The sequence below is a fragment of the Micrasema longulum genome, unplaced genomic scaffold (genome assembly GCF_059751315.1).
Source record: "Micrasema longulum isolate JH-2025_06_02 unplaced genomic scaffold, ASM5975131v1 h1tg000486l, whole genome shotgun sequence".
Lineage (NCBI taxonomy): Eukaryota > Metazoa > Arthropoda > Insecta > Trichoptera > Brachycentridae > Micrasema > Micrasema longulum.
Window position 1 is genome coordinate 493,249 of NW_028277683.1, and position 25,567 is coordinate 518,815.

The 25,567-nt window shown below is 34.8% G+C and overlaps 2 protein-coding genes across 7 annotated transcripts; both read right to left on the minus strand.

Moving 5' to 3' along the window:
* Window positions 1–58: 58 nt before the first annotated feature.
* Window positions 59–18,860, minus strand: LOC148281220 (lewis-type alpha-(1,3)-fucosyltransferase-like). Of its 5 annotated transcripts, XM_088227034.1 has the most exons (4): window positions 18,689–18,860; window positions 16,902–17,855; window positions 12,757–12,892; window positions 328–526 (listed from the first exon to the last, which is right to left on the minus strand). In XM_088227034.1, exons 2-4 carry the CDS (start codon window positions 17,786–17,788, stop codon window positions 473–475), a joined length of 1,077 nt encoding a protein of 358 aa, XP_088083160.1. In that variant the 5' UTR covers window positions 17,789–17,855; window positions 18,689–18,860; the 3' UTR covers window positions 328–472. The 5 variants fall into 5 exon arrangements, 4 of the variants coding, with proteins under 4 accessions (XP_088083158.1, XP_088083159.1, XP_088083160.1 ...); XM_088227032.1 differs by lacking the exons at window positions 12,757–12,892; window positions 16,902–17,855; window positions 18,689–18,860 and adding exons at window positions 6,533–7,543; window positions 9,535–10,727 and having other exon boundaries at window positions 59–526; XR_015822398.1 differs by lacking the exons at window positions 328–526; window positions 12,757–12,892; window positions 16,902–17,855; window positions 18,689–18,860 and adding exons at window positions 7,195–7,316; window positions 7,420–7,543; window positions 9,535–10,727.
* Window positions 18,861–20,610: 1,750 nt separating this feature from the next.
* On the minus strand, window positions 20,611–25,112 carry LOC148281221 (lewis-type alpha-(1,3)-fucosyltransferase-like). Of its 2 annotated transcripts, none has more exons than XM_088227035.1 (2): window positions 23,648–25,112; window positions 20,611–21,242 (listed from the first exon to the last, which is right to left on the minus strand). In XM_088227035.1, exons 1-2 carry the CDS (start codon window positions 24,487–24,489, stop codon window positions 20,975–20,977), a joined length of 1,110 nt encoding a protein of 369 aa, XP_088083161.1. In that variant the 5' UTR covers window positions 24,490–25,112; the 3' UTR covers window positions 20,611–20,974. The 2 variants fall into 2 exon arrangements, with proteins under 2 accessions (XP_088083161.1, XP_088083162.1); XM_088227036.1 differs by having other exon boundaries at window positions 24,386–24,578.
* Between the last annotated feature and the right edge of the window lie 455 nt (window positions 25,113–25,567).

Here is a 25,567-nt window from a genome sequence, read left to right on the forward strand (position 1 = left end):
TATTCAAAATATATGAACCATAGTTTTCATTACAAGGATTAAAGAAAAAAACCATCAGTCCGATTAGGAAGTCGTTTATTCATTACAGCCAGTTTTCAAATCACCACGACACTAAAACTCGCCAATAATTGATAAAATGACATATTTTTCGTGCACTTATTTTTTCAAAGCTACAAATGAAGAAAATCAGTAGTTTAGTTTTACTTGTTTATTATACATTTTAGGGACCCACTAATTAGTAATCAATGTGTGAAGAGTGTTATTGAATCAGAGTAAATATCCGTTCCACCATTTTTCAAGATTCTCAACTACGGTTTCCTTTTCCGCCATTTCGGGAGTATTGAGCGCCTTGCACAAGGAGCACAGCGGGCTGTGTCGGTGGTCGTCCGCCTGAGAATCGTACCTGTACAGATCGGTCCACCAGAAATATTCGTAATACTCGGTCATATTATTCATCGCCGAGTATATTTTGTCAGCTACCAAAGAGTAGTTTTTTAACTCGATGTACGATCCCGGTGGAGCAAAACTGAAAATATTAAAATAAACATTAATAAATCATCAATTTATGATGATCCTGTCCCAAACAAACAAACCATCACGCCGTTTCTCCGTAGGGGTAGGCAGAGAGAATACAACGCCATACCACTCTACATCTTCTCATGCACTCACGCCGATTATTCCTACTCTTGACATGTCCATCTTCAAGTATTTGATGGACTTGATCGTGCCATGTCTTTCTCGTTTTCTGCATCCATCAAAATTCGCATCGTAGATCCTTTTAGCCGTTCTTTCGCTGTCCATTCGCTCTACATGTCCAAACCAACGCAGCACCCCTTTCTTGATTCTGTCGATAATGCGTGTCTCAGCCTTACACAGTTCACGGATCTCGACCTATCACACATCGTTTTACCATACATTCGTCTGAGGGATCACATTTCGACAACATTCAACCTACTTTCATCATCATTTTTCCAATTTGGAATCCTGTCCCACATCCTGTCAAATACATAATTAAATTATTTGGGTGTTATTAAAAAAAACGAATGTATGCATTATTTATCATTTGACAAAGTAAAAAACATTCCAATTGTTGTGTACATTTGATTATACACTCTTTTTACAAAGTGGTATTATCCCAGTGTCGCTTTTCTATGCCTAGCTACTTTCTACATAACTACGTTGAATTGATGTGAAAGTATTCTTATGTATAATATAAATAATACACTGGCACTCTAGAACGTGCCTATGAGCCAGTGGAGTGGCTCTACATTAGGGTAGGCCGATATTTTTTTTCCAAATTTTGAAATGAAATGGGTTGAAAAAGTTTCCTTTTGGATTCCTCGGAATGCAAAAAATATTTGATACTACTTTTGGCCCTAAACCAGAGCTTGAAGTTTTCGATAAAGTAAATTTTTCGCGCTAAATCAGCTGTCATTTTGTATTTAAGTAAGAAAATCAGTCCAATAATTTTTATAATGTGCATTAAACCATATTAAATAAGCATCTAAGGGTGTGAGTTGCACTTTGTTTCGTAATAAATGGGTAGCATTGTTTTAATGAGCCATTGTTTTCGTCAATATAACCCAGGCGCTCAACGGAATCAGTTCCGCGGAGTGTAAACTTTTTGTATTTCGGTAGTTTCAAAACGTGTTCGAATTTGTATTGTGATTAAGTTATATCTTTAATAACAAAAAAATAATTTTATTAATATAGATAATTAACAAAATATTCAGACAGTTATAAACTTAAAACCGTTGAGGGCCAAAAGTAGTATGGAATATATTTTTTATTAATTTTTACGTTTAATGTGATCCAAAATGCAACTTTTTAGACCCCTTTAACTTTGATGCCTAAAAAAATTAAAAAAACTTGATACATCATCGGCTCACTCTATTCTACATCCACAAATAAAATTCAAATGCATGATAATTGTATGTATATATTTTTTTTGTTAACCTTGTAAATATAGATTTTTATTTTGTTGGATAATTGAAATAAAATAAAAAATTTACTTAGCATAGTGAGGTGCTTCGATCACTATTGGAATCACTGTGTTCTTCATAGCTGTCAAAAACTCCGAAGTCACATAATCCTCATCGCGATGAGTCTCCAGACTCAAATAAAAGAAATATTTCTCTCTCAACATGTCGCAATATTTTTTCTCCACGTCTTCTTCGCTCAATTCATCTTTTACCAATTGTGTATAAATATCTACACTCAAGTTGTATCTACTCAAGTGTGTATTTAATTCCTTAACTATTTTATTCGTTTCACCACTTGTTCTGTGAAAACCGAATAAGGCGACGGCTCTGTTTTTTAATTGCGCCCAATGCTTGGTTTCATCCGACACGTAGTAAACTCTCTGCGCCCACGTCATGTTGGAGCGGGGACCGATTACACTGGAATTGCTATCTTTGATGTAAATGTTGCTCCAAATGATGCGGGAATCTAAGCGATACGTCCACGTCCAGTTGAAGAAGCGGTAGTAGATGTCGACGACGGGGAACATGGAAGCGGGCTGGATGTTCACGTAAACATAGTTTTGGTAATACGACCGCGCTTGGGGAATATCATAGTTCTGATACGTTTCCTCCGTCGTGAATTCAGTCCCATCGAAAAGGATAGCGTCCCAATCTGTAATTGCGTTCAAGTGGGTTCTTTTGTGAGTAACAAAGCAGTTCTTAAACTCGCAATGATTTTTTTCATTGACACAATTCAAGATCTTTTCAAAGCTCGCGGAATCAGCCCGTGTCCAAAGTAAGACATACGTTGTGTCATTTTTTTTGTCTTCTGCCGCGGACATTATTTTTTGTTTCGAATGTCTTATCAGACAATATACAGCGATGCAATTTAGTATAAAAATACATCTTGCTCGGAATGTCTTCATAAAATTCATCATTTTATCATCAGAGAATAAATAATTACACTGTGGCTGTATTTATTATGGTCTTAACTATATTAATCACATTTTTAAACAATATCTTGAACATTTGATCTTCCATAGCATAGATTTACCAGCTGCATCATAAATATAGTAAATATTGCGTCACTCTGAATATATATTTTTTAAAATTTCAAATCACATTTATCACTCTACTGACATGTCTTGGTGGACTTGTATTTTCAACAATGTTTTGTATTAAAAACATAGTTGTTTAGACTAACTGGTATGAGACGAAGTACAAAAATTGAAGAATTGTTTTCAGGCGTTGCCTAGTAGGGGAAACGGTTCAGCCGGATAAATCTCACCCACGTGATAAAGGTTATAGCTTACTTCACAAAAGTCGACAGATGGAAGAGGAAATGCGGATGTTTAAACATAGGCAGAATGGTGAATGTTGCACAGTGTGTAAAGTGGTTACTTAAACCAGCCAATGACAGGTCATAAGCCCTGTAAATGCCTAGTTGATCTATCAAATTTTGATTAAAGAATTATAATAAATTTCCTTGCTTCGAAATATTTCTGAGTAACTTGTTATTATTGCTACGACACTAGCTGTCATCTGTTAGTGTTATTTATGTACTCGGAAAAAATCGGGTTGTGGTCCTGTGGCTAGTGTCTCGGACTCACGGACCAAAGGTCCGTGGTTCGAATCCCACTCTACCCCAACTCGATTCCCATTTTCTAGTAGTGAGTTATTTACAACTCGTTGAAAATGGCCTTCGAAATTAAATATTTGGGTAAATCATAAGAACGAAAATATTTTATTTTTTTTATAAAAAGATGGGAAAAATACATTCAAAAATATCACTCATGAGGAAATTCACCCCTACGGGAAATTGGATGTAAAATTGTTTTCTTACGTGCGGTAAAAATTAGAGCATTAACAATTCTATCATCAGTAATATTAATTCTAACTTGGCCAATTCGCCAAGTGATGTTTCCGTGACCTAACCCTTAAATAAATAAATAATTGTTAAACAATAAATATCGATCCATCGTATTGTATTTGATCGCGCCGTGTAGATTTTTGCCGTGGTTTGAAATGGGCCAATCATGCGATATCACGCAGTGGGCTCGTGGTTTGCACGTGCACAGCGGTCCAGTCTCCCTGAATGTACTTTTTTTGTTTAATTATACGTCATTGAAATATCCCTCACTTTTTGAATAAATAGTTTTTGGGAAAATCAATGTACACATAATTAACTTCACTTTTATAAATAGATACTAAACACCATATTGCCTTTTATTATAATATATTTTTCACTACACACTGTAAAAATCCTATCCACAATTTTGTGTACATTTGTACACCATAACATTTATGAACAAAAAATAAAATGTCAGTATTTTTACTTTGTTTAAATCAGATTCAAATTATGAATGGAGTTCCTTTTTATCTCAGTGTTGGAATGTACCAACAAGTTATTTAATTATTTATTTACGGACTTATTCAGTCCATTTAACAACAGTTAACTCATTTCTTATTTTTTAAACATTATATACAGGTGTAATGACTATGTTCAGCCCTACGGGAAATTTGATACAAAATTTTTTTTCTTCCACGCGGTAAAAATTATAGCATTAAACTATACAGCAAAGTTTCTTGAAAAGGCACGAAAAAATATTCAAATAAAAACGAATTACTTTGAATGATGTGACTAGTTCATATGAATCAAACGGCTGTGGAAGATTTCCAGTTTACTTACTGTCAACGGACCAATCGGCAGAACGGACCGATAAAAAGCGGAAGAGAACTTGAGATGTCACACGCGGAGTCATCACTATTTCAAGATAAGATCTGGCCCATCTTAGTGATTGTTTAAATCTGGAAAGACTTCCACCAAAAAAGTCCAAATCCTTTCTTGAGTTTATAATGCGGCATAATCGTGACATTGGTGCATGCAAGCCATAGTTTGTGCTCTGCTGATCAAGGAACAGCGCATGATTATTTTGCAACCGGCCGATCGGAACAGCGAATGCCACTTTTTCCAGTAATGATGATACATCGGTTAAGCCATTTAGTGAATTTGACACGTCGATCGTCATCGATGACACACACGTGCTAAAACATTTCACCTGAAATAGTGCGATGACCGAAGAAAGCAATTTCATATTTTTTTATAGAATCCAATACAACATATAATGCAACTCTAACAGTATTGCACATAAAATCAGAAGCATTGTTCTGCAGTACATTCACATCGTCCCTACCATGGAGAAATGAACTACAAAGAAACGTGGCCTATAAAGAGACCACAGGGGGTGGCAACGCCAGCCTAGTCGACCAGTCAGTCAGTCCAGTTCAATCAGTCACACAGTTCCAGCACTTAGTTCAAGTGCAGTCTCTTCATCTCCTGATCGCCGTAACACTCGTGCGACATAATTTATTATTTATTCGCCATGTAATAAATAAACATCAAACAGCAACCTCGTATCTTCTCTGTCAATCTCTAACTTGGGTAGGAGCTCGAGCGTAGAATTATATTTGAATACATCGGACTGTGTCCAAAAATCCCCCCCACTTTGCTCCACTCTCGCCGCGCGCATGCGTGAAGTCGCCGCGTAATGTTGCCAGATCGCGGAAAATATAATCATAACACAAAAAATGTAAGGTAAATATTTAAAAAACAAAAGCAATTTGTTAATTTTATTGTACACGCGGAAACATTGATTGACATAACAAAGTAGATAAGTAAAGGGTCATTCAATAAGAGTAATTAAATAAATTAATTTTGAACTTTAAAAATTAAACAAATTTTATTTTACATAAAACGGATATTTTTATCTCATGTTAAATAATATTTATAAATAAATAATTATGTCAATATCTACATAGTACAGGAACCATAGAATTAAGACTAGTCCAAAAACCGCATACGCGCATTAAACAGAAGGCGACTAAACTACTCTTAAAGAAGTAGTTTTACGTTTTGACCTATTAGTTTCTTTGTAGACGTCGCTCAGCAGGCAACTCCTGATTCGAATTCAACTATGCCAAATTGTGTTGTTTTAAAGTGTAGAAACTGTTGGGATCAAAAAGAAACAGGATGGGATAACATTTTATGTGTGAGTAGCAAATGCATTTTAAGTATTTAACAAAAATTTAATTATATTTCCATCTGTCAGATTGTCGAGGAAAACATAATAGACATTTTGTTAGTGTTGCTAGGGTAGTCAAATTTTTACCCTTCTTTTCTCATATATTATTTAACATGACTTAAAAATATCCGCTGTATGTAAAATAAAATTTGCTACATTTTTAAAGTTCAAAGTTCATTAATTCAATTACTCTTATTAATTGACCCTTTCCTTATTTACTCTGTTGTGTGAATCAATGTTTCCACATGTACGATAAAATATGAGAGAACTTAAAAAAATATGTGTATACGATTATATTTTTCGCGATCTGGCAACATTACGCGGTGACTTCACGCATGCACGCGGTGAAATTGGGGCAAAATGGAGGGTTTTTTGGACACAGTCCGATGTATTCAAAAATGATTCCACGCTCTTTCTGTACTATTCTAAATTCTATGTCTATAAACATTTGGACAAACTCAAAATAAAGCAATAAATAAATTTATTTACTTAGCGTAATGTGGTGCTGATGCGACTATCGGAACCGCTAAATTCTTCATGGCTGTCAAAAACTCGAATGTCACGTAATCCTCATCGTGGTAAGCCTCCAGACTTAAATAGAAGAAGTATGTTTCTTTCAACATGTCGCCGCAAGATTCTTTTTCATATCCGCTCATATCATCCGATGCACAATCCGTGTAAACATCTACAGTCAAGTTACATCTCTCCAGGTGCTCGTCCAATTCATTTATGACTCTCTGATTTTCTTCGGTCACTCTGTAGCTGCAAAACAACGCAACTGCTTTTGTCTTCATATGCAAGCCGTATGCGACGTCGTAAGATATACTCGCGTTCGCTCTCGATAGCCAGGTCATGTCAGCCCGCGGTCCGATATTGTTGGATTCGTCATCTAAGATATAAACCCTGCTCCATATGAGACGAGAATCTAACCGGTAAGTCCACGTCCAGTTGAAAAATTTGTTGTATCCGTCGTCGAAAACGGGGTTTAACGACGCGGGATCTATACTCAAATAAATATATATCTGATACCTCGATCTGTCTTTGGGAATGTCGCCATAAGCGTAGTTTCTCGTCGTTGTGAAATCAGGCCCGTTAAAAATGATCGCGTCCCATTCTGTAATATCCTTAAAGTAGTTGCGTTTTCCAGCAACGTGGCAATTGCTGAATTCGCAATTTTGACTGGTTTTGATTGACTCTACAATCTTCTCGAAGCTCTTAGATTTAAGACTCGTCCACAGCAAGATATACTTTGTGTCATTGTCTTTTTCTGCGGCTGGAAAAGTAGGGTTTGACGCAGGAGACATCAAGTTATACACAGCGATGCAATAAAATATGAAAAAAAAAACTTTTGAATTTGACAAATTATTCATCATTACCATTATCACAATATTCCGAAAATAGGCAACACAAAATTCTTATGTTCAATTTTAATTTTTTAGTCACTTGCTACTGCTGTATGTAGCTTTCACTCCTCAGCATTCTAATTTTGAAAAATAAATTCTGTTCCCGAAGAAGACAAACATGTTTATTTAAATCGCTTCTTCCGTTGAAAACATCTTCATACTTTATTCGTGTGCCAGATAAATTCTTTGGCATTTAGGTAAATAGATACATGTGACTAAAACTGAGAAAATGAGTTAAATAATATGCAATTCCACTCTAAAAGATCTTGGAAGGCTGGGTGAAGAGATAAAAATTAGGAAATATTTATTCATTTAAATATTTCAATAATAAAATTGGCTATCGTTGTTTAATTCGAAGATACTATTAGGTAAGTTAAGTAACGAGCAGCTAATAAATGTAGTCGGCCTCGTGGTGTAATGGTCAGCGCATTTGCCTACCATGCAAGAGGTCTCGGGTTCGATTCCCGACATGATTGATATGAAATATTATTTAAAAAGGTGTTTTTACACTAGAATATTTCATAGTCCCTGGACTGGTACCTGAAGCGTAAGACTGATCACCTTACCTTTATGTAACAAAAATGATCAAGATACGCTGCGATTGGTGTGCCAATGCAGTGTCCTATGCACCATTAGGTACGGAAAGAGAATTATGATGAATAAATGTACAGTTTAGTTCAATATATATCGTACATCGGCATTTAGAAAGAGACCTTCGGTTTTGTAGAGCTTTGTCTTTGTCCGTCAGTGGTTTTTAAGCGTTCTTATGTGCGGTCGGGACAATTTTAAATGTATTAATTTTTAGTGAAATAGTTTGTTTGCGGCATCTATAATATCTTATTTGAAAAGAAGGAAACCTTTACGCACTATTTTTAATTCTATGCTTTACACGCTTAGTCACGCGAAATTGTTAACAATATTTATAAATATTTTGTTATAAAAGCCAACATAGTTTTTTGGTGAGGTTTTTGTGTTTATGAGTTATGTTTCTTTCTATGTACCATAATTTTATATTCATGCGGAATCGTATAATTTAATTAAAAAGAAAATAAAAAAAACAACTTTATAAAATTGAGATTGTCATCACAAATTTGTTTGAATAAAATTATGTTTAGTATAAACTATCAGAAGTTTCGATAATTAAATAACTGCAAGTATTATGATAATTATAAGTATGAAAATTTAAACAGCCCTGCTCTGATTCGAATCTGAATCGTGCAACAGAGGCGACGCTCTACAATGCCAAGTTTGATGAAATGGCCGACAGACTCTTTCTAAGTGCCGAAGTACGATATATAATGCCGAGAAATAATGCTAAAGAGTTTATGTACCTTCGGAGCAGGATCACCCGGGATGGTAGAACAAAAAGGGAAGCCTACTGCCGCATGCATCAAGCAAGGCTTGCGTTCATAAAAAAATCAAAGATTTTCGAGTCAAACAACATAAACCTAAAACTCCGCGAGCAACTTGCCAAGACATACTAGAATGTATGGAATATATTGATATACGGTTGTGAGACATGGTGCCTTACCGAAAGAGATAAAAAAGACTAGAAGCCTTTGTTACAGAAGAATATTAAGAATTTCCTGGAGAGACCACATCACTAATGACGAGGTTCTCAGAAGAATCGAAGAAGGGAGGCACCCAATCAAAACCATCTCAGAGAGGCGCGCCCGATAGATCGGCCACTTTATGCGCCATGGGGGTCTCCTGCATGACTTAATAGAGGGAATGGTTGAAGGGACAAATCACAGAGGGCCCCCCCAACGGTAGTATCTGGAGCAAGTGTGCGAAGATTTGCACTGCACCTCATATGTTGAGCTTAAGAAGGCTGCAGAGAATAGAGAACAGTGGAGGACGAGATGCAGGACTTTGCTGCATAACAATCCCCAGGATTGAGACTGCGATGACGGACAATATAGAAAAACCAAATATGGGAAGAAATATAATATGACTTGTACCCCTCCCTGTATTTCATTCTAAGTTTACACATTTAAAGTTTATTCTAAACTAGCGCTCAAAATTGTATGTTAACAAAATAAACCAGTAAGCAATTTTAAATGGTTCTCCCGCACACGTGACATGTACCTCTTTTCCTAAATGGCACAGAATTATTAGTATTTTTCTACTTGTTTAAGGTATATAATTTAACCACTGCATTATCAAATAAAGTTAGTATTGTTTAATCTCTGTAATTGTTTTTGCAACTTTAGATGTACAAATTAAGTATTGATTACAAATCAAACTTATGACATTTGTGAATATAATTGTCATTCAGTTTTTTTTAAATTCCAAATACATTCATTTTAAAATTTAAACTAATTCGAGTATCTACTCACTTATAATTTTTTCACTCTCCTCCTTATCCACTATTCCGCTTAGTATAAAATATTACACATATCTCATTTTATTTTCTTTATTAATCATAAACATACATCTATTCACACTCCATTGTGAATAGGGTTAGCATCGGTACACTAAACGCGGTGTATCAAGATAATTTGTTACGAGAAGGTAAGGTAGGATTAATTGCATGCTGATGCAAGGGAGCTCTCACCCAGTTGCAGATGACCGAAGAAAATTATATGTCGCGATGGGTGTTTATTACACGTCGTATAAACAAAGTAACAGAAAAAGTAACTACATAAACGTTTTACGTGATTACACGATAGAACTGACTGTATAACCTGACTGGGGCTGGCCAAACTGACTACCTAAAGTTGCTACTACTAATGTTTAGTTTTTATTCAGTTTTCATTTCACTTCCTAGTGGCATTTTGAGGTCGTGTACTGATTTCGTGTTTCTCGGTGATTTTATATCCGCTCGTATCAGCAGTTAGTTGTTAGTCAATTGAATATTTTGATAATCAATTGTTTGCACACAGGAAATGTATTATTTATTTTTTGCGCTATCAGATGACATACAGTGGGTATTTATTTCCGGGTGAACGTGAAGTCCTACAATCTTATGCTTTAAGTGCCAGTCCAGGAACAAATGAGTTTTGTTGTGTGAAGCCATTTTTCATGAACAAATATTTTATGTTGACCGAATAAATCACGGGACCTCGAGAATGGTAGGCGAACGTGCCAACTATTTCCCCCACGAGACTGACAAAATTATTAACCGGGTTGTAGTCCTGTATGTGTTGTGGACTCAGTCAGAAAACCGAAGTTAAAGCCCACTCTACCACAACTTGATTCCCATTTTCTAATGGTGGGTTATTTACAAATCGTTTGAATTGGCTCCCAAAATTGAATTATTTCGTTAAATCAGAAGAAAAAAAAAAGCTTTATCAATTCTATCTTAAGAGTGCTTTTCACCTTTGGCCAAAAACCTTTCATTCAATGCTTTGTTAATGGTTAGGAACAGAATATTGTATATGGATGAATAAACCCTTTTAAAGGCGAAAATGGATATTTGGACATTTACGGAGATCATGACTCATCATCGGTCGATTAAGTGATCACTTTAAACACTGTGTAACATTTGGCATTCTGCCCACGTTTAAATATCCGTATTTCTTCTTCTTTTGTCGGCTTCGTGGTGTAATGGTGAGCGCGCTTGTCTACCATCCAAGAAGTCTCGAGTTCGATTCCCGACATGGTTAATACGAAATATAAATTAAAAAGTGTTTTTTCACATTAGAATATTTCATCGTCTCTGGACTGGTACCTGAAGCGTAAGACTGATCATCGTACCTTCATGTAGCAAAAATGATCAAGATACGCTTCGATTGGTGTACCAACGAATTGCCCTATGCCCGGAAAGGGAATGATGATGATTTATTTTTCTCCCATCGTCTGGCATTAATGTTTTGTACATGTAGGTTGGATTCTAGTTTCACCACCTACCAGAAACACCCAAAAATACTTAAAGGTTTTCCCTGTAAATGGAAACTACTGGTTTGAAATAAAAATGCGTGTTTAATACAGTAATGACTTCTTTTTAGACAAAAACATTTTCTATTTATTATTTGTCTTAGCCTAATTTTACAAAACACTTTAGTCTCTAATTACCTGTCTCACTATAGGCAGGAATTACCCTTTTTTTTAAGTCCATAGGTCACATAATATAATATAAATCATATCCTCCACTAACCACTCTGATTGCTTCATAATCCTTTTTTTTTTGTTTTCGAACTTCTGCAGAAAGATGTTAAAACTTTTGGTCCCAAGAACAGGTGACTTTGCTTTACGAATTCGGGTACTTTAATGATGATATTATTTGTTTTTGTATTGTTACTGTTTTAAGTGTTTGGAGTGTGGTGTGTGGAGGGTACTTGTAAGGTTAGATAAAAAAAGGGTAATTATTATTAATATCACCGAGACTAAACTTATGTTTGTAGCGGAGAGCCGAGTCGTTGGAAAAGTCCAAATCGTACATCTCATATTTTGAAAAACTACCAATCGCTCTTCTTAATGGAGAATTTTAGCAGCTTTGGCGTTGCATTTGATAGTATTCAATAATGTAGTGTGTCAAGTGCAACGAAGGGGAGTACTGAAGTTTCTTTTATCGGAGTGCCTTTTAGGCAGGTTTTTCGAAAGCTCGTGAATTGGCACTTTCAGACTTGATTCTATGTGCAATATTTATTTATCTATTTATTTAAACGCCATGCAGGCTTATTATCTTGTATTGATATTCATCCTAGTAGAGCTTCTCTCTTAATCTGTCTTCATTGGAGAGACATAGAACTGAGATGGACCTTATATGCATTTTCAAAATACTTAATGCTATAAGTGATGTCCCATCTCTGTTGCAATCAATTTATTTTCATGTTGCCAACCGTGTCACCAGAAGTCAAAATCTGCTATTTATTAAATCTTTTAAGCGGAACTTTTGTTTTTGTGCCCCGATGTCCAGAATGTGTAGATTAGTCAATTCATCACACGACTTGGAATTCTTTGGGATAGATCTTCCGGCTTTTCGTAGATTTCTTCGCGGCTAAACAGTGTGGGGTGAAGTTGGATTAGCATGGTTTAGCTCGAAGTCTTATGTCTTTCGTTTTTATGAATATATGGTATACCATTATTGTTGTACCCTTGTTTGTCTTTGCTACATAGTTTTATGATGTTGTTTTTGTTCAGTTTCTTGCATTTATGTTTCTTCATGTAACTGTTGTAATTGGCTTAGGCCGTATATGTAATAAATAAATCCTATCCAGGTCTATTACCATAGGAGGGCACTTCAGTGGTACTTTTTCCGTTCCACCAATTTTCAAGATCATCAACAATTGTTTCCTCGTGCACCATTTCAGGAGTATTGAGTGCCTTACACAGAACGCATAGTGGGTTGTATTGGATATCATCTACCTGAGAATCGTATCTGTACGCTTCAGTCCACCAAAAGTATTTGTAATATTCGGTTACATTATTCATCAAAAAGTATATTTGTTCTGCTACCAAAGTGTAGTTTTTTAATTCGATGTAAGACCCAGGTGGTGCAAAACTGAAAAGAATAAAATAATCATAATAAACTCAGAATAATAATTCTCTAGAGAAGCCTTTAAGCTCTATTGCATAGAACAAAAGCATTTCAAATTTTTGGTTTGATTTTAGTTTGGTTTTTAGTTTAACAACAAACGTGGAATTGGAAATTTCAACCCTAGTAAAGTGCCCGCCACTTAACCTTTCCAAAACTAACACTTAAACAAATCAATTGTGTAATATACATGTATGTAAATGTGTTGTAATATACATGTATGTAAATGTGTTGTAACAATCACGTCGTCTGATTGGCGAATGTCGGTTCCAAATGGTTCAAAATTCGAAATATACTTGTCAATTGTTTGTTTGTTTCAAGAAACCAATGTAACCATGTCCAAAGCTACGTAGTTGGGACAAGGGCGGGCTTTGTGCGGACAAACCAAGAAAGTCGTGTTAAACTGTGATGTGTTTTTTAACGTGTTTCTGATGACGAAAATGATGACACGTCGGATTGTGATGAGTAGTTAACATTTTTAAGAATAGTTGTAGTTATTATATACGTGTCAAAAATTAATCAAAATATTTTTAAACCGTGGTCAACCTATTCAAAATTGGAAAGGTTATGTGGCGATAACTCTACCTATGGCTCGTTGTATTGCTGTAATCTGTAGCTAACTTCGTGGTCAATAATCATAAAATGGCTTTTCTCCGTATGGGCGACTCTATTAGATAAGATATGTCTAAGATAATAACAAATAAGCCAGAAATATTGTCTTTTATTTATTGTTTATGATGTATGCAAGAAAAGCGATTTGCTAATGAATGTTGATGAATCAAAAACAATGGTTGAAAGGGATGAAAGTATAACTAAATGAGAGATCAGTGTGAACGGAGATGTTCTAAATCCGGTAGAAGAATCTGTGTATCTTGGAAGAATGTTTGCAGAAATATTGAAAGGAGGGTGAGTGCCGGGAACAGGGTGAACGGCGCACTGAAATCTACCTTGGCAAACAAACGTTTGTCGCAGGAGGCAAAACTAGGAGTTCGCAATGGAGTTCTAGTGTCAATCCTAATGTATGGGAGCGAAGTAAATTAAAACCCTCCGAACTTCCTCGTGAAATCATTGAAAAAAAAGTTTTAAGTAAGAACTTTACTTGAAACCCCTTATTGTAAATCCAGACTCGGGGCAATGACACTCATTTTTCATAGCCCCAAAACTGTTCAATGCATTTCAAAAGGACAATATGATAGAGATTAAATATTTTAATTTGTTTCGATTTAAATATATAATAGCTTATTTTTTTAATTAATAGAATATTCTTATTTTTATTCTTAGAGGTGGGGGTCAGTGCTATTCAAGCTTCTGACGTCACTGCGACCTGTGAAGATCTATTGTGACGGGTCCCCGTGAATAGTTCTCGCCCTCCAAGCCCAGGTCTATAAAGAGCCTGGCTACTGTCTGGAAAGCGAGAGTTTACATTTTGCTAAATCTCCCCCTCCAAGCCCAGATCCGTAAAGTATCAGGCCATTAGGTAGGGGGCGAGCTCTTTAATATCCTCAGGTTTAACCAGTGGTCCCCCGAGGATGAGGCTCTGCAGAACCTACATCTAGAAGTTTCAGAAAGGTTCATTCTAGCAAGAATATACTTTTATTATAAATTTCTCATTTTTAGCGACCAAAAAATGGTGTACAAATATTAGCACTCATTTTTTAACTTTTTGATATCTATCGTATTCTTCCAGTAAACTTTATTTCAATTTAAAATAAAATGTATACCCACAGGCCATGCCTTTGTGGGATTTTTTGTGTTAATCTAATAGTTTTTTTAGTATTTGTAACTTATGTATGTATGTAACTTTGTAAAATGCAAAGACAAAAATTAAAAAGAAGGTTAGGAAGATGTATTTACTTAGCATAGTGAGGAGCTTCTACCACTATTGGAATCACCATATTCTTCATAGCTGTCAGAAACTCCGAAGTCACATAATCCTCATCGCAATAACTCTCCAGACTTAAATAAAAAAAATAATTTTCTCTCAACATATCGTCGAAATGTTGTATTTCATTCCCTTCACTCGTCTCTCCCGATACCCATTGGGAGTAAACATCTACACTCACATTGTACTTCTCCAGATGTGCGTTTAATTTATTAATAATCTGAATTTTTTCATCACTTTTATGGAAACCAAATAGCGCGATCGCTCTGTTTTTTGAACTTGTCCAATACACGATTTCGTCGGACACATGGTTATCTCTCTGCACCCATGCCATGTCAGCGCGGGGACCGACTAGAGTAGAATTATTGTCCTTAATGTAAACGTTGCTCCAAACAATGTGGGAATCCAAGCGATAAGTCCACGTCCAGTTAAAAAAATCATTGAGACTTTCGTCAGCAATGGGGTACGCAGAAGCCGGGTAAATATTTACAAAAACATATTTTTGCGACTGTGATCGTTCACGAGGAATCTCAAAGCTGTTTTCAAAATCTTCCCTCGCTATAAAGTCGGGCCCGTCAAAAATTATTGCATCCCATTCAGTTATCTTTTCCAAATAGTTTATTTTTTCTGTAATGTAACAATTACTGAATTCGCAATATTTTTTTTCAGCGATACCGTCAAAAATTATATCAAAGCTCGCAGAATTCACTCGAGTCCATAGCAAAATATGTTTAGTCACGTTTTTACCATTTGCCTCTGAAGCCAAAGGTTCTGGTGACAAATATTTCATTAAACAATATAACGCGGCACAATTGAGAATCAAAATGTACCTTGTTCTTGTTTTTAAAAATCGTTTTGCATTTCTCGGGAACCATTTGAGGAAATTCATTATCACGCAACATCGATCATCAAAGTCACTTTAGGTATACATAATCCTCTTGAAAATATAATTTGAATCTCTTAACAATATGTTCTGCATTTAGTTTTTCGACCATTTGGATATAAATAAATACAAATTAAAATTATGCCTTTATCAGATGTGACAGTTTCACCATGCTCTATAATGTTGACTTTTGTTTTGCTTTTTCTAAATTCAAATATTGCCATGTTACATTTTTGTAAAAGTACAAAACATTAGGTTCTTTAAAACCAGAAATGAAGATTACGTAGATTGATTTAATTTTACATTTTTTATTTTTTATTACTAATCAGTTTGGAGTGACAAGAATCTTAGATTTCAAATAATGTTGACATTGCTGAAACATTACAACTGCTAGTATTGCTTTAATGAAATTGTATTAACTACCTTTAGTTTAAAATCTTCTCTTAAAATTGTTTTTTCAAAATTTACTAAAATACGCTAAAATGCTTTTTTTTTTAAATCAAAAATAAAGTACGCTGCGCTATGATACATTCCCACTTATCCTATCTATCATGTATATGGAGTTTCACCGGCAAAAATCAGATCTCGGAGATACAAGTTCTTCAGAACATAGCTCTGAAAAATATTCTTGGACTGAAATGGGATTCCCGTGTCAAGGATATCTACCGACAGACAAAAATACTTTCTTTCAAGTTGATGCCACTGCATGACATCACCAAGATGATTTCAAATATCATAAACTTTTCTGCTCACACAAATTTAAAATACACATTTAATCATGACATTCATAACCACAACACGCGTAATTCAAAATATCTTGATGTTACTAAATTTCGCTCCACGAATTTCGGAAAAAAGTCTCTGGAAAATATTGGCCATTCCGAATTTAATAAACTGCCCGATGAGCTGAAAAACGAAAAGTCGAATAGCAAAACCAAAAGCGTCACAATAAAAAAATATTGATTAAATCTTTTTGATAGTGATAGCTATTAATGTAATTTATATAGATAGTGTAAAGTACTGTGTTTTGTGTTTCTTATTTTGTGTTTTTTTACTACTTTGGAGTGTATTAGCTATGTATGATATGTATTGTCACCAAAATCTTTTTTTTTCATGTACGGTCCCAAATGAGTTTTTTTTTATAACTTCTGGAGTATAATATCTATTAAATGTATTATATGTTTTATTAATAATAAAAAAAGTATACTTACTTGGCGTAGTGGGGTGCAGATACCACTACCGGGATCACCGAGTTCTTTATGGCTGTCAAAAATTCCGAGGTCACGTAATCCTCTTCGTGACGAGCCTCCAAACATAAATAGAAAAAATATTCTCGCCTCAGCATCTCGCCGCAGTTTTCATTTTCTATTTCATTATAATCGTCCGACCCACAGTCCTTGTAGACATCCACGGTCAAGTTATATTTCTTAAGCTGCTCGTTCAATTTGTACAGTATTCTCATGTTTTCCTTCGGCGGCTCGTTCAGAGAAAACAATGCAATCGCTCGTATTTTTAAATCGATCCAAGACACGACTCGATCGAGTATATTGGAGTCATTTCTCGAGACCCACGTCATGTTGACCCTCGGTCCGATTACGTTGAATGTCTCGTCTAAAATATAAATGTAACTCCAAACAATGTGGGAGTCCAAGCGGTAAGTCCATGTCCAATTGAAAAAGCTGTTGCATTCTCCGTCTAAGATAGGACTTGAAGATGCGGGCTCCTTATTGAAATAAATATATTTCTGGTGTTGCGATCTTTCATCGGGAATATTGTGAAAATTATGACTCTCCTTCTTTGTAAAATCGGGACCATCGAAAACGATCGCATCCCAATTCGTAATATCCCGAAACAATCTTCTTTCATCAGTAAAATGGCAATTACTAAACTCACAGAATCTCTTATTTTCAATAGACGTTTCCATCATCTCGAAGCTTTTAGAAAATCTACTCGTGTGTAAGATATATTTGGTGTCCGTCCTTTTGTTTTCTTCAATGAAAATGGATTTTGGTCTAGGATTTATTATCAAGTAACATATAGCAATGGAATAAACTGTTATGATACACTTCGCTTTGAACGTTTTCAAGAAACGTTTCATTGTTTCACTGTGAGAATCTCCGGTGAATAATTATCACAGAACTCTTAAATTGGGTGTTGCATTTTAACTGAAAATTAAATTCACTTGATCACTCGTAAGAATAATTATATCTAGAAATTATAATACAGTATGGAAAATCAGTAGTTTAATAAAAATATATGTTTGTTGACTATCAAACTAAACAAAAAAAAAATAATGTGTCATATTATTGTTGCTCGTCGGCCTCGTGGTGTAATAGTCAGCGCGTTTGCTTACCATGCAAGAGGTCTCTGGTTCAATTCCCGACATGGTTGATATGAAATATTTATTTAAAGGAAATTGTAAATTCCATTATACAAATTTATAATGAAGAAAAAACAAAAGAATTTGAGATGAATAAGTCACTCAGATACCAAAATAATATTAAAATTCCTAAATTCCACACAGGTCATGATCAAAATAGCTTTGTCTTCAAAGGTGTAAAAAAATATAATAATCTCCCCAATGAACTAAAAACAATTAAAAATAATATATCAATAAATAATTTTAGGAAATCTAAAGAAGTTTTTTGAACACGTGTAAAAACTGCATTCAATTTTAATTAGTATGAATGTATTATTATTTTACGTTTTTTTTTTTTCTCATATACTCATATATTCAAAATCATACAAACTCTTATAAATAAACAACTACCACAGTACAAGTCACTCTCCAAGCACAAGAGTTAGTCTCTTTTTTTGGAGAGTTACAGTGATAACACTTACTAGATGTATAAAAGTAGATCTGTATAGAGTTTTTAAAAAAATATGTACCTTTTATGAAATTTATTAATAAAAAAAAATAATTAAAAAGTGGTGTTTCTACATTAGAATATTTCATAGTCCCTGGACTTGTACCTAAAGCGTAAGACGATCATCTTACCTTTATGTAACAAAAATGATCAAGATACGCTGCAATTGGTGTGCCAATGTAGTGCCCTACGCACCATTATGTGCGGAAAGGGAATGATGATGATGATTATTTTTATTGAATTTTTAAAGTATTGTTATTTTGAAAATACTCCGCCCTTGACGTCACGAGCTTAAGTCGGTGAGATTTTCTGACATTTAAAGGAGAACCCCAAACCTTTAAAAACACATTAATCCACAAAATGATTATAATTATATGCATTAAATATTTAAAAACGTATCTACTCGGAAACCGGAAATCGATCACAAGATAATTGTTTGGTTATTGTTCACATGAACCTGTGACGTCTCAAATTAGTTAACTTTTACTAATTTTTGAGAATCTTCGCCTTACAATTAAATGCTCTATTGTTTACCGCGTGTAAGTAAACATTTTTTATCCAATTCCCCGTAGCACTGAACTTCCTCATTATAATAATGAAAGTACGTATTCAGTTTAATTACATTTTTATTTATAATTTTCACTAATGAGCGGGTTTTGTCGTGACAGACATCATCAGACTGGTGTCGGTCAAAACACTCGCAACGAAACCTGGTCTCTAGTAAAAATTATGAGTTAAAGTTAAACTCAATGCATATTTTTTAAATTATAATTTATATGCAGTTCCATCAAGAAATGTCATTAGAAACACTAATAAAAGTACATTGTTTTAATAAAAATCTTTTCCTTAAAAAAACCTGCCTTTTATGTTCTTTGAATACTATTTTCACATTTCATTTAATATGATATTGGTAGATAATAAATTATACAAATAAAATCAATCTGTCACGTGTTTTTTAAAACATCGTATTCTATATTTTTTTGGAAACTGTTACCATAAATTCAAGAATAAGGATAGGTACTGTACTTAATTTGTCATAATTAATTTCAACAATTCTAGTTAGTCAAATCTCAACTCAAATGCCTTCTTTATCAGAGGCATCCAATAAGAGTATTGTTATGTCCTGGATCCCTAGCCATTGTGGTATTCCCGGGAACGAAAAAGTGGACGCGTTAGCAAAGGAGGCGGTCCACTCCGGGGATCCTGCCTATAGTAATTTACTACCACTAGGTGATCTCCTTGTTACGACGAAAGAGAAGCAACTTCGTACACGGCAAGAATATCGGGTAGCCTCCTCCCAAGCCAAGGGTAAACATCTTTTCAAACTGAAACCAAATGTAACAGAAAAGCCTTGGTTTTCCAAAGTGATTCTGAACAAGTTTGAGACATCCTCCATATGCAGAATGCGCATTGGAAACTGCTGCAATGGTTCTCACCTGTTCAGAATCCATGTCCGGGACTCTGCCATTTGCGAATGTCAGCTAGATGAGGAAGATTTAAACCATATTATTTTTGGATGCCCCATAAATGATTGTTATCCTGATTTCCTATCCGACCTCTCTGATATTAATATCCCATTCCCTATTCATATTCTAACTCTCCTGTCCCCACCCAATAAACGTGTATTTAAATCTTATGTAAATATCTAGTTGTAAATGGTGTAAAGTTGCAAATATGTTTTATTATTATATGTATATATTATATTAAATACTAACATACTAACTTGTACATATTATATTACTAAAACATGTGTATATATGTAAAAAACAAAAATACTCGACACTGGCCAGAACACCCGAATTGAGATGTGAAAAGGCCATGAAAAAACGAAGAAGAAGAAGAACTCAAATGCCTTTTTTTGCTTAATGTACGCATTTACACTTATTAACTTGAAGGGTAGTGTCAGCTACCTCTAAGTTAGTATTTTAGTCTCAGTAAGTTAGCAGAGGTTCTCAATAACTTACTATTTATTTATTTATTTTATAAATTTATTGCATAAAATAAGTATACATATTTAATAGCAGGGAATCTGTATAAAACTATTGAATAGAAAATGAAAACGGACTGTTATCTGTTTAGGATAGTCTCCATCTAACATTCTCAGCCTGCTTACAACTTATTTTTAAATGTACCTACACTTAAGATAATATTTAGTTTTATATAAATTACCCTTGCACTGTATAATATTCACCAGTCTGAAGATGCCCATTAGAGGGTGAAAGCGCTAATTGGTCAAAATAAATAAGTGGAAGTGTACCAAGTATTTTTTAAATTAAATATTTTTTTATTTTAAATCACTAAATTTCCTCATCCTCACGGTGCTACAGAAAATGCCAAATTAATTCATTATTTTATTAATATTATTTGATGATTATGAACAAAGTATTTTCGATCACGAGGAAGCCCGATTCTCGGAGTTAATTGTATCCGCCTTTTTCTCGAATATTCCACCAGTCTATTAAGGATTCCACGATCGACTCCTTCTTCACTCTGTCGTCGTTGTTCAGGGCCTCACACAGACTGCAGATTGCTGCAGACTCGGGGCTTTCGTCTTCCCCCTCGTAGGTGTAGTTGTTACGCCACCAGAAATACTTGGCATACTCGTCTGCACTTTTCGCTGCCCTGACAATGTCGTCCAAACTAGACGGACTCATCAAATCGATGTAAGATCCCGGGGGAATAAAGCTGAAAATAAAACAGTCTTGTATTGAACCGACCTTAAGGCTGTAGTCTGGTAAAACAAACGCAAAATTAAGAAATCGTACGATTTTGCCATTTTAAAACTAATGTTTTTTTTTTAATCGCGTAATAATAAAAAAATAAAAAAACATAACTTAGATGAAAACAATATTTTTTCAATGTATTTCTGTTAAAAAATATACTTAAAAGTTTTATGTTACTAAAATATAATTACTTTTAGACCGGCAGATTACGCTATTTAAAATTTAGACTAAACTTGGGTTTCTGGGATCTCAATAAAGACTAAGTATTAAACTAAAATTTGTTGCTATAATTTGAAGATAATAAATTAAACATGAAAGTGGCCGCGGACAAATTTTAATTTTTTGTTTTTGAAAAGAAATACAAACATTTTAAATCACACACATTTTTGTGACATTTTCCTTTATTTCTACTTAAAATTATGCCTTCGGTTATACTTTAAAAAAATAATTTATTGAAACAGATTAGTTAAAACCTTTTTTTGTAGAAATGTATTCTCTTTTTTTGAAAAAAGAATATAATTCTGGTTGATAAATAATTGTCAAACAATAAATATCGATCCACCGTATTGTATTTTATCGTGCCGTGTAGATTTTTGCCGTGGTTTGAAATGGGCCAATCATGCGATAACACGCAGTGGGCTCGTGGTTTGCACGTGCACAGCGGTCCAGTCTCCCTGAATGTACTTTTTTTTATTTAATTATACGTCATTGAAATATCCCTAACTTTTTAAATAAATAACTTTTGGGAAAATCGATGTACACCATAGAATTAAGAATAGTCCAGAAACCGCATACGCACATCAAACAGAAGGCGACTCAACTACTCATAAATGAGTAGGTGTACGTTTTGACCCATTAGATTCTTTGTAGACGTTGCTCAGTACGCCACTCCTGGTTTGAATTTAACTATGCCGTGTTGTGTCTTTTTCAAGTTTAGAAATACTGCTAGGATCTTAAAGAAATAGGATGCAATCACATTTCATCTGTAATTTGCAAATGAATGTGTATTTAACAAATGCATTACTTAAAAATTTAATTATTTTTCCATCTGTCAGATTGTCGAAGAAACAAAATGGAAATTTTGTTAGTGGTGCCAGGGTAGTAAATTTTTTTACTCTACTTTGCTCATCTAATGAAAGAATTAATGAAAATTAGACCTCAGATTAAACAACGCCGCGGGGGACATTTGAACGACATTATCTTTAAAACATCAAATATTATTTAACATGATATAAAAATATCCGTTTTATGTAAAATAAAATTGGTTTAAATTTTAAGTTCAAAGTTCATTAATTCAATTACTCTTTTTAAATGACCCTTTATTTATTCAATCTGTTGTGTCAATCAATGTTTCTGCGTGCACAATAAACTTTTAGAGAAATTAACAGATTGCTTTTTTTTACCTTACATTTGTGTTATTTGTGATTATTTATTTTTTTCCCATCAAGCAACATTACCCGGCGACTTAACGTATGCGCGTGGCGAAAGTGTGTCTGGGTGGGGGAATTATTGGACACAGTCCGATGTATTCAAATATGATTCTACGCTCCTTCTGGACTATTCTTAATTCTATGCCTTCAGACCAGGATTACCGAAAACGATTCGGGCTGGTCTTCTCCTACTCAAGACATGTAACTATGCAACAATCAAACGACACATGTGATACTAGGTTGGGGAAAAAGTAATTTCGTATTTTTCGCTTTATTTGCTTTATAAAAAGTGTTACAATCATCCGATTTAAGTCAAATATGCGCCGTTCTGTTCGATAACTTGTTGACAACGGTAATCCAACTTCATAATGCCCCTCTCGTAGAAGCCCTTGTCTCTATTGGCAAAATACTCGGATAACCAATTTTCACAGGCCTCTATTGAGGCCAAATTTGTACCCCCAAGCGCGTTGGCCATAGACAGGAACAGGTGATAGTCACTCGGTGCCAGGTCCGGACTATAGGGTGGATGCATAAGAACTTCCCATCCGAGCTCCCGGAGCTTCTGGCGCGTTACCAAAGATGTGTGCGGCCGGGCGTTGTCCTAATGAAACACGATTCCTCGCAAAAGGCGCAAAATACGAAATTACATTTTCCTTAACCTGATATAATCCCAACAATACACCGCATATCTAAAAGTAACTTGCCAATCAACAGGCTTAAGTAAGCCCTAATGGATTGGCATTAATGAGTAATACTTAATCTAAAGTCTTAAAACCTTATTAAATTTACAAAAGGTATAAAAATGGCATAATCTAGGCGGACATGGCAAGTGTGACATCGCGAGTCAGGAGAGACAACACAGCTCGCTTCTTAAATGCCTGGCCTTTAACTTTAATAACATCAAATGACTTTTCAAAACATAAATATAAGACCTTACTTTTTATAGTGATTGGATATCAATACGACCGGAACCATAGAGTTTTTAAGAGCGGCCAGAAGCTCTTTAGAATGGAAATCTTGCACCGGGTGTCCTTCGAATATAAAATAGAATAAATATTCTTTGAACATTTGAAAGCAGGATTCCACATCGTGGCATTTTTCATTTTCGCTGTTCCCGAACAAATCCAGCTTGAGACCTCTTGAGAACAAATATGACTCAATAATATCAATCATAGCGGATTCTTTGTTTAGAAGATCGAGGTCGTGAACCATCATCGCGATCGTTTTCGATTTGGGCGGAAAATTATGCTCAATGCCTTTGGAAAAGTCCACGGTTCTATCCATCCATTTCATGTTGTTCCGAGGGCCCACCGCGCGTCCTTCTCTATCCTTGATGTATATATTTTGCCATACGATATCGGAATCCAACTTGTACGTCCATGTCCAGTTGAAGAAGCGATTGTATTCACTATCCCATATGACCACATCGGCAGCGGACTGTTTGCAAGCGAACACATACTTCTGATGGCGAGATCTCGCGTTCGGAATGTTCCCAAAGCTGGATCTTTGCATGTCTGGTGCGTTGAAGACGATCGCATCCCACGTTTTAATGTCCTCCAAATACGCCTTATTGTATGTAATGTAGCAATTGTTGAATTTGCAATTCTTCTTCCTCACGTCTGTAAACAATGCCTGGAATGGATCTGACGGCGATTTCGTCCAAAATAGAATATACCGGGTTTCATTCTTGGACTTTTGATTTATTGCCTTTTTGAACCCATATTCTATTGCCGAGAAGTAAAAAACTATCGTAAGTACAACAATATATAGATACACCATCCTCACTAAATGAACTAGCGCCTTTTATATAATTATTCACTAGAGTTATCTTCATTAAGACCAGATATATCTCAAGAACATGAAAAATTTTGTTTCACCTTTTTTAATGAAATTTCAAATTTTAATTCTACTTCATTTAGGTACATTTTTTGCGCAGTTCAGACAGGTACTGTAAATAATAAAAAACATTTCCCTTAATTATTTTTCGATAACCCTTGACCTATGTAAGTTAATGTTAAATAATAATTATAACTTGTTTTTAAAAAGGTTTCCGACATTTGTCCATTTTTGTTTTAATCATGTTCAACTAAATGTATATTTATCCCAGTATGAGTTTGCTAACTCATGGGAATACAATTATGTTTTTTACATTGTATTTTAAATAGATTTTTATATAGACAGGCGCCGTGGCGCAGTTGGTTAGACGGCTATCTGTGAAACTGGCGTCGCGGGTTCGATTCCCGCCAGTTGCAAGAGAAAAATCTAAGAAAGATTTTTTTTTTCAATTGGTCTGGGTGTTGTGGTGTATTTTTAATTACCTTCTTCCATATCCCCTCTATCCCACCTGCTGACAAGCCTCAAAATAGAGGCTTAGCGGGTTATTCCTTTAAAAAAAAAAAAAAAAAAAAGTGTGTGATGCAATTAAAAGTATTTTTTTTTTATTAAATGATCACCCGTAAACAAAGAAAAATATCCTTCGACTGAAATAAACGATAAATATTTTTTTTTTCAGCATAAATTTTTTTAAAAAACTTTCATCATCATTATTATTCCCTTTCCGCGCCTAATGGTGCATAAGGCACTGCATTGGTACACCAATCGCAGCGTATCTTGATCATTTTTGTTACATGAAGGTAAGACGATCAGTCTTTCGCTTCAGGTACCAGTCCAGGGACTATCAAATATTCTTGTGTGAAAACACCCTTTTAAATAAATATTTCATATCCATCATGTCGGAAATCGAACCCGAGACCTCTTGCATAGTAAGCAAACGCGCCGACCATTACACCACGAGGCCGACAGTATTCTGACTTACCGGTTTTACGCTTGTTTTAAATTTGTATACGAAAAAAATATT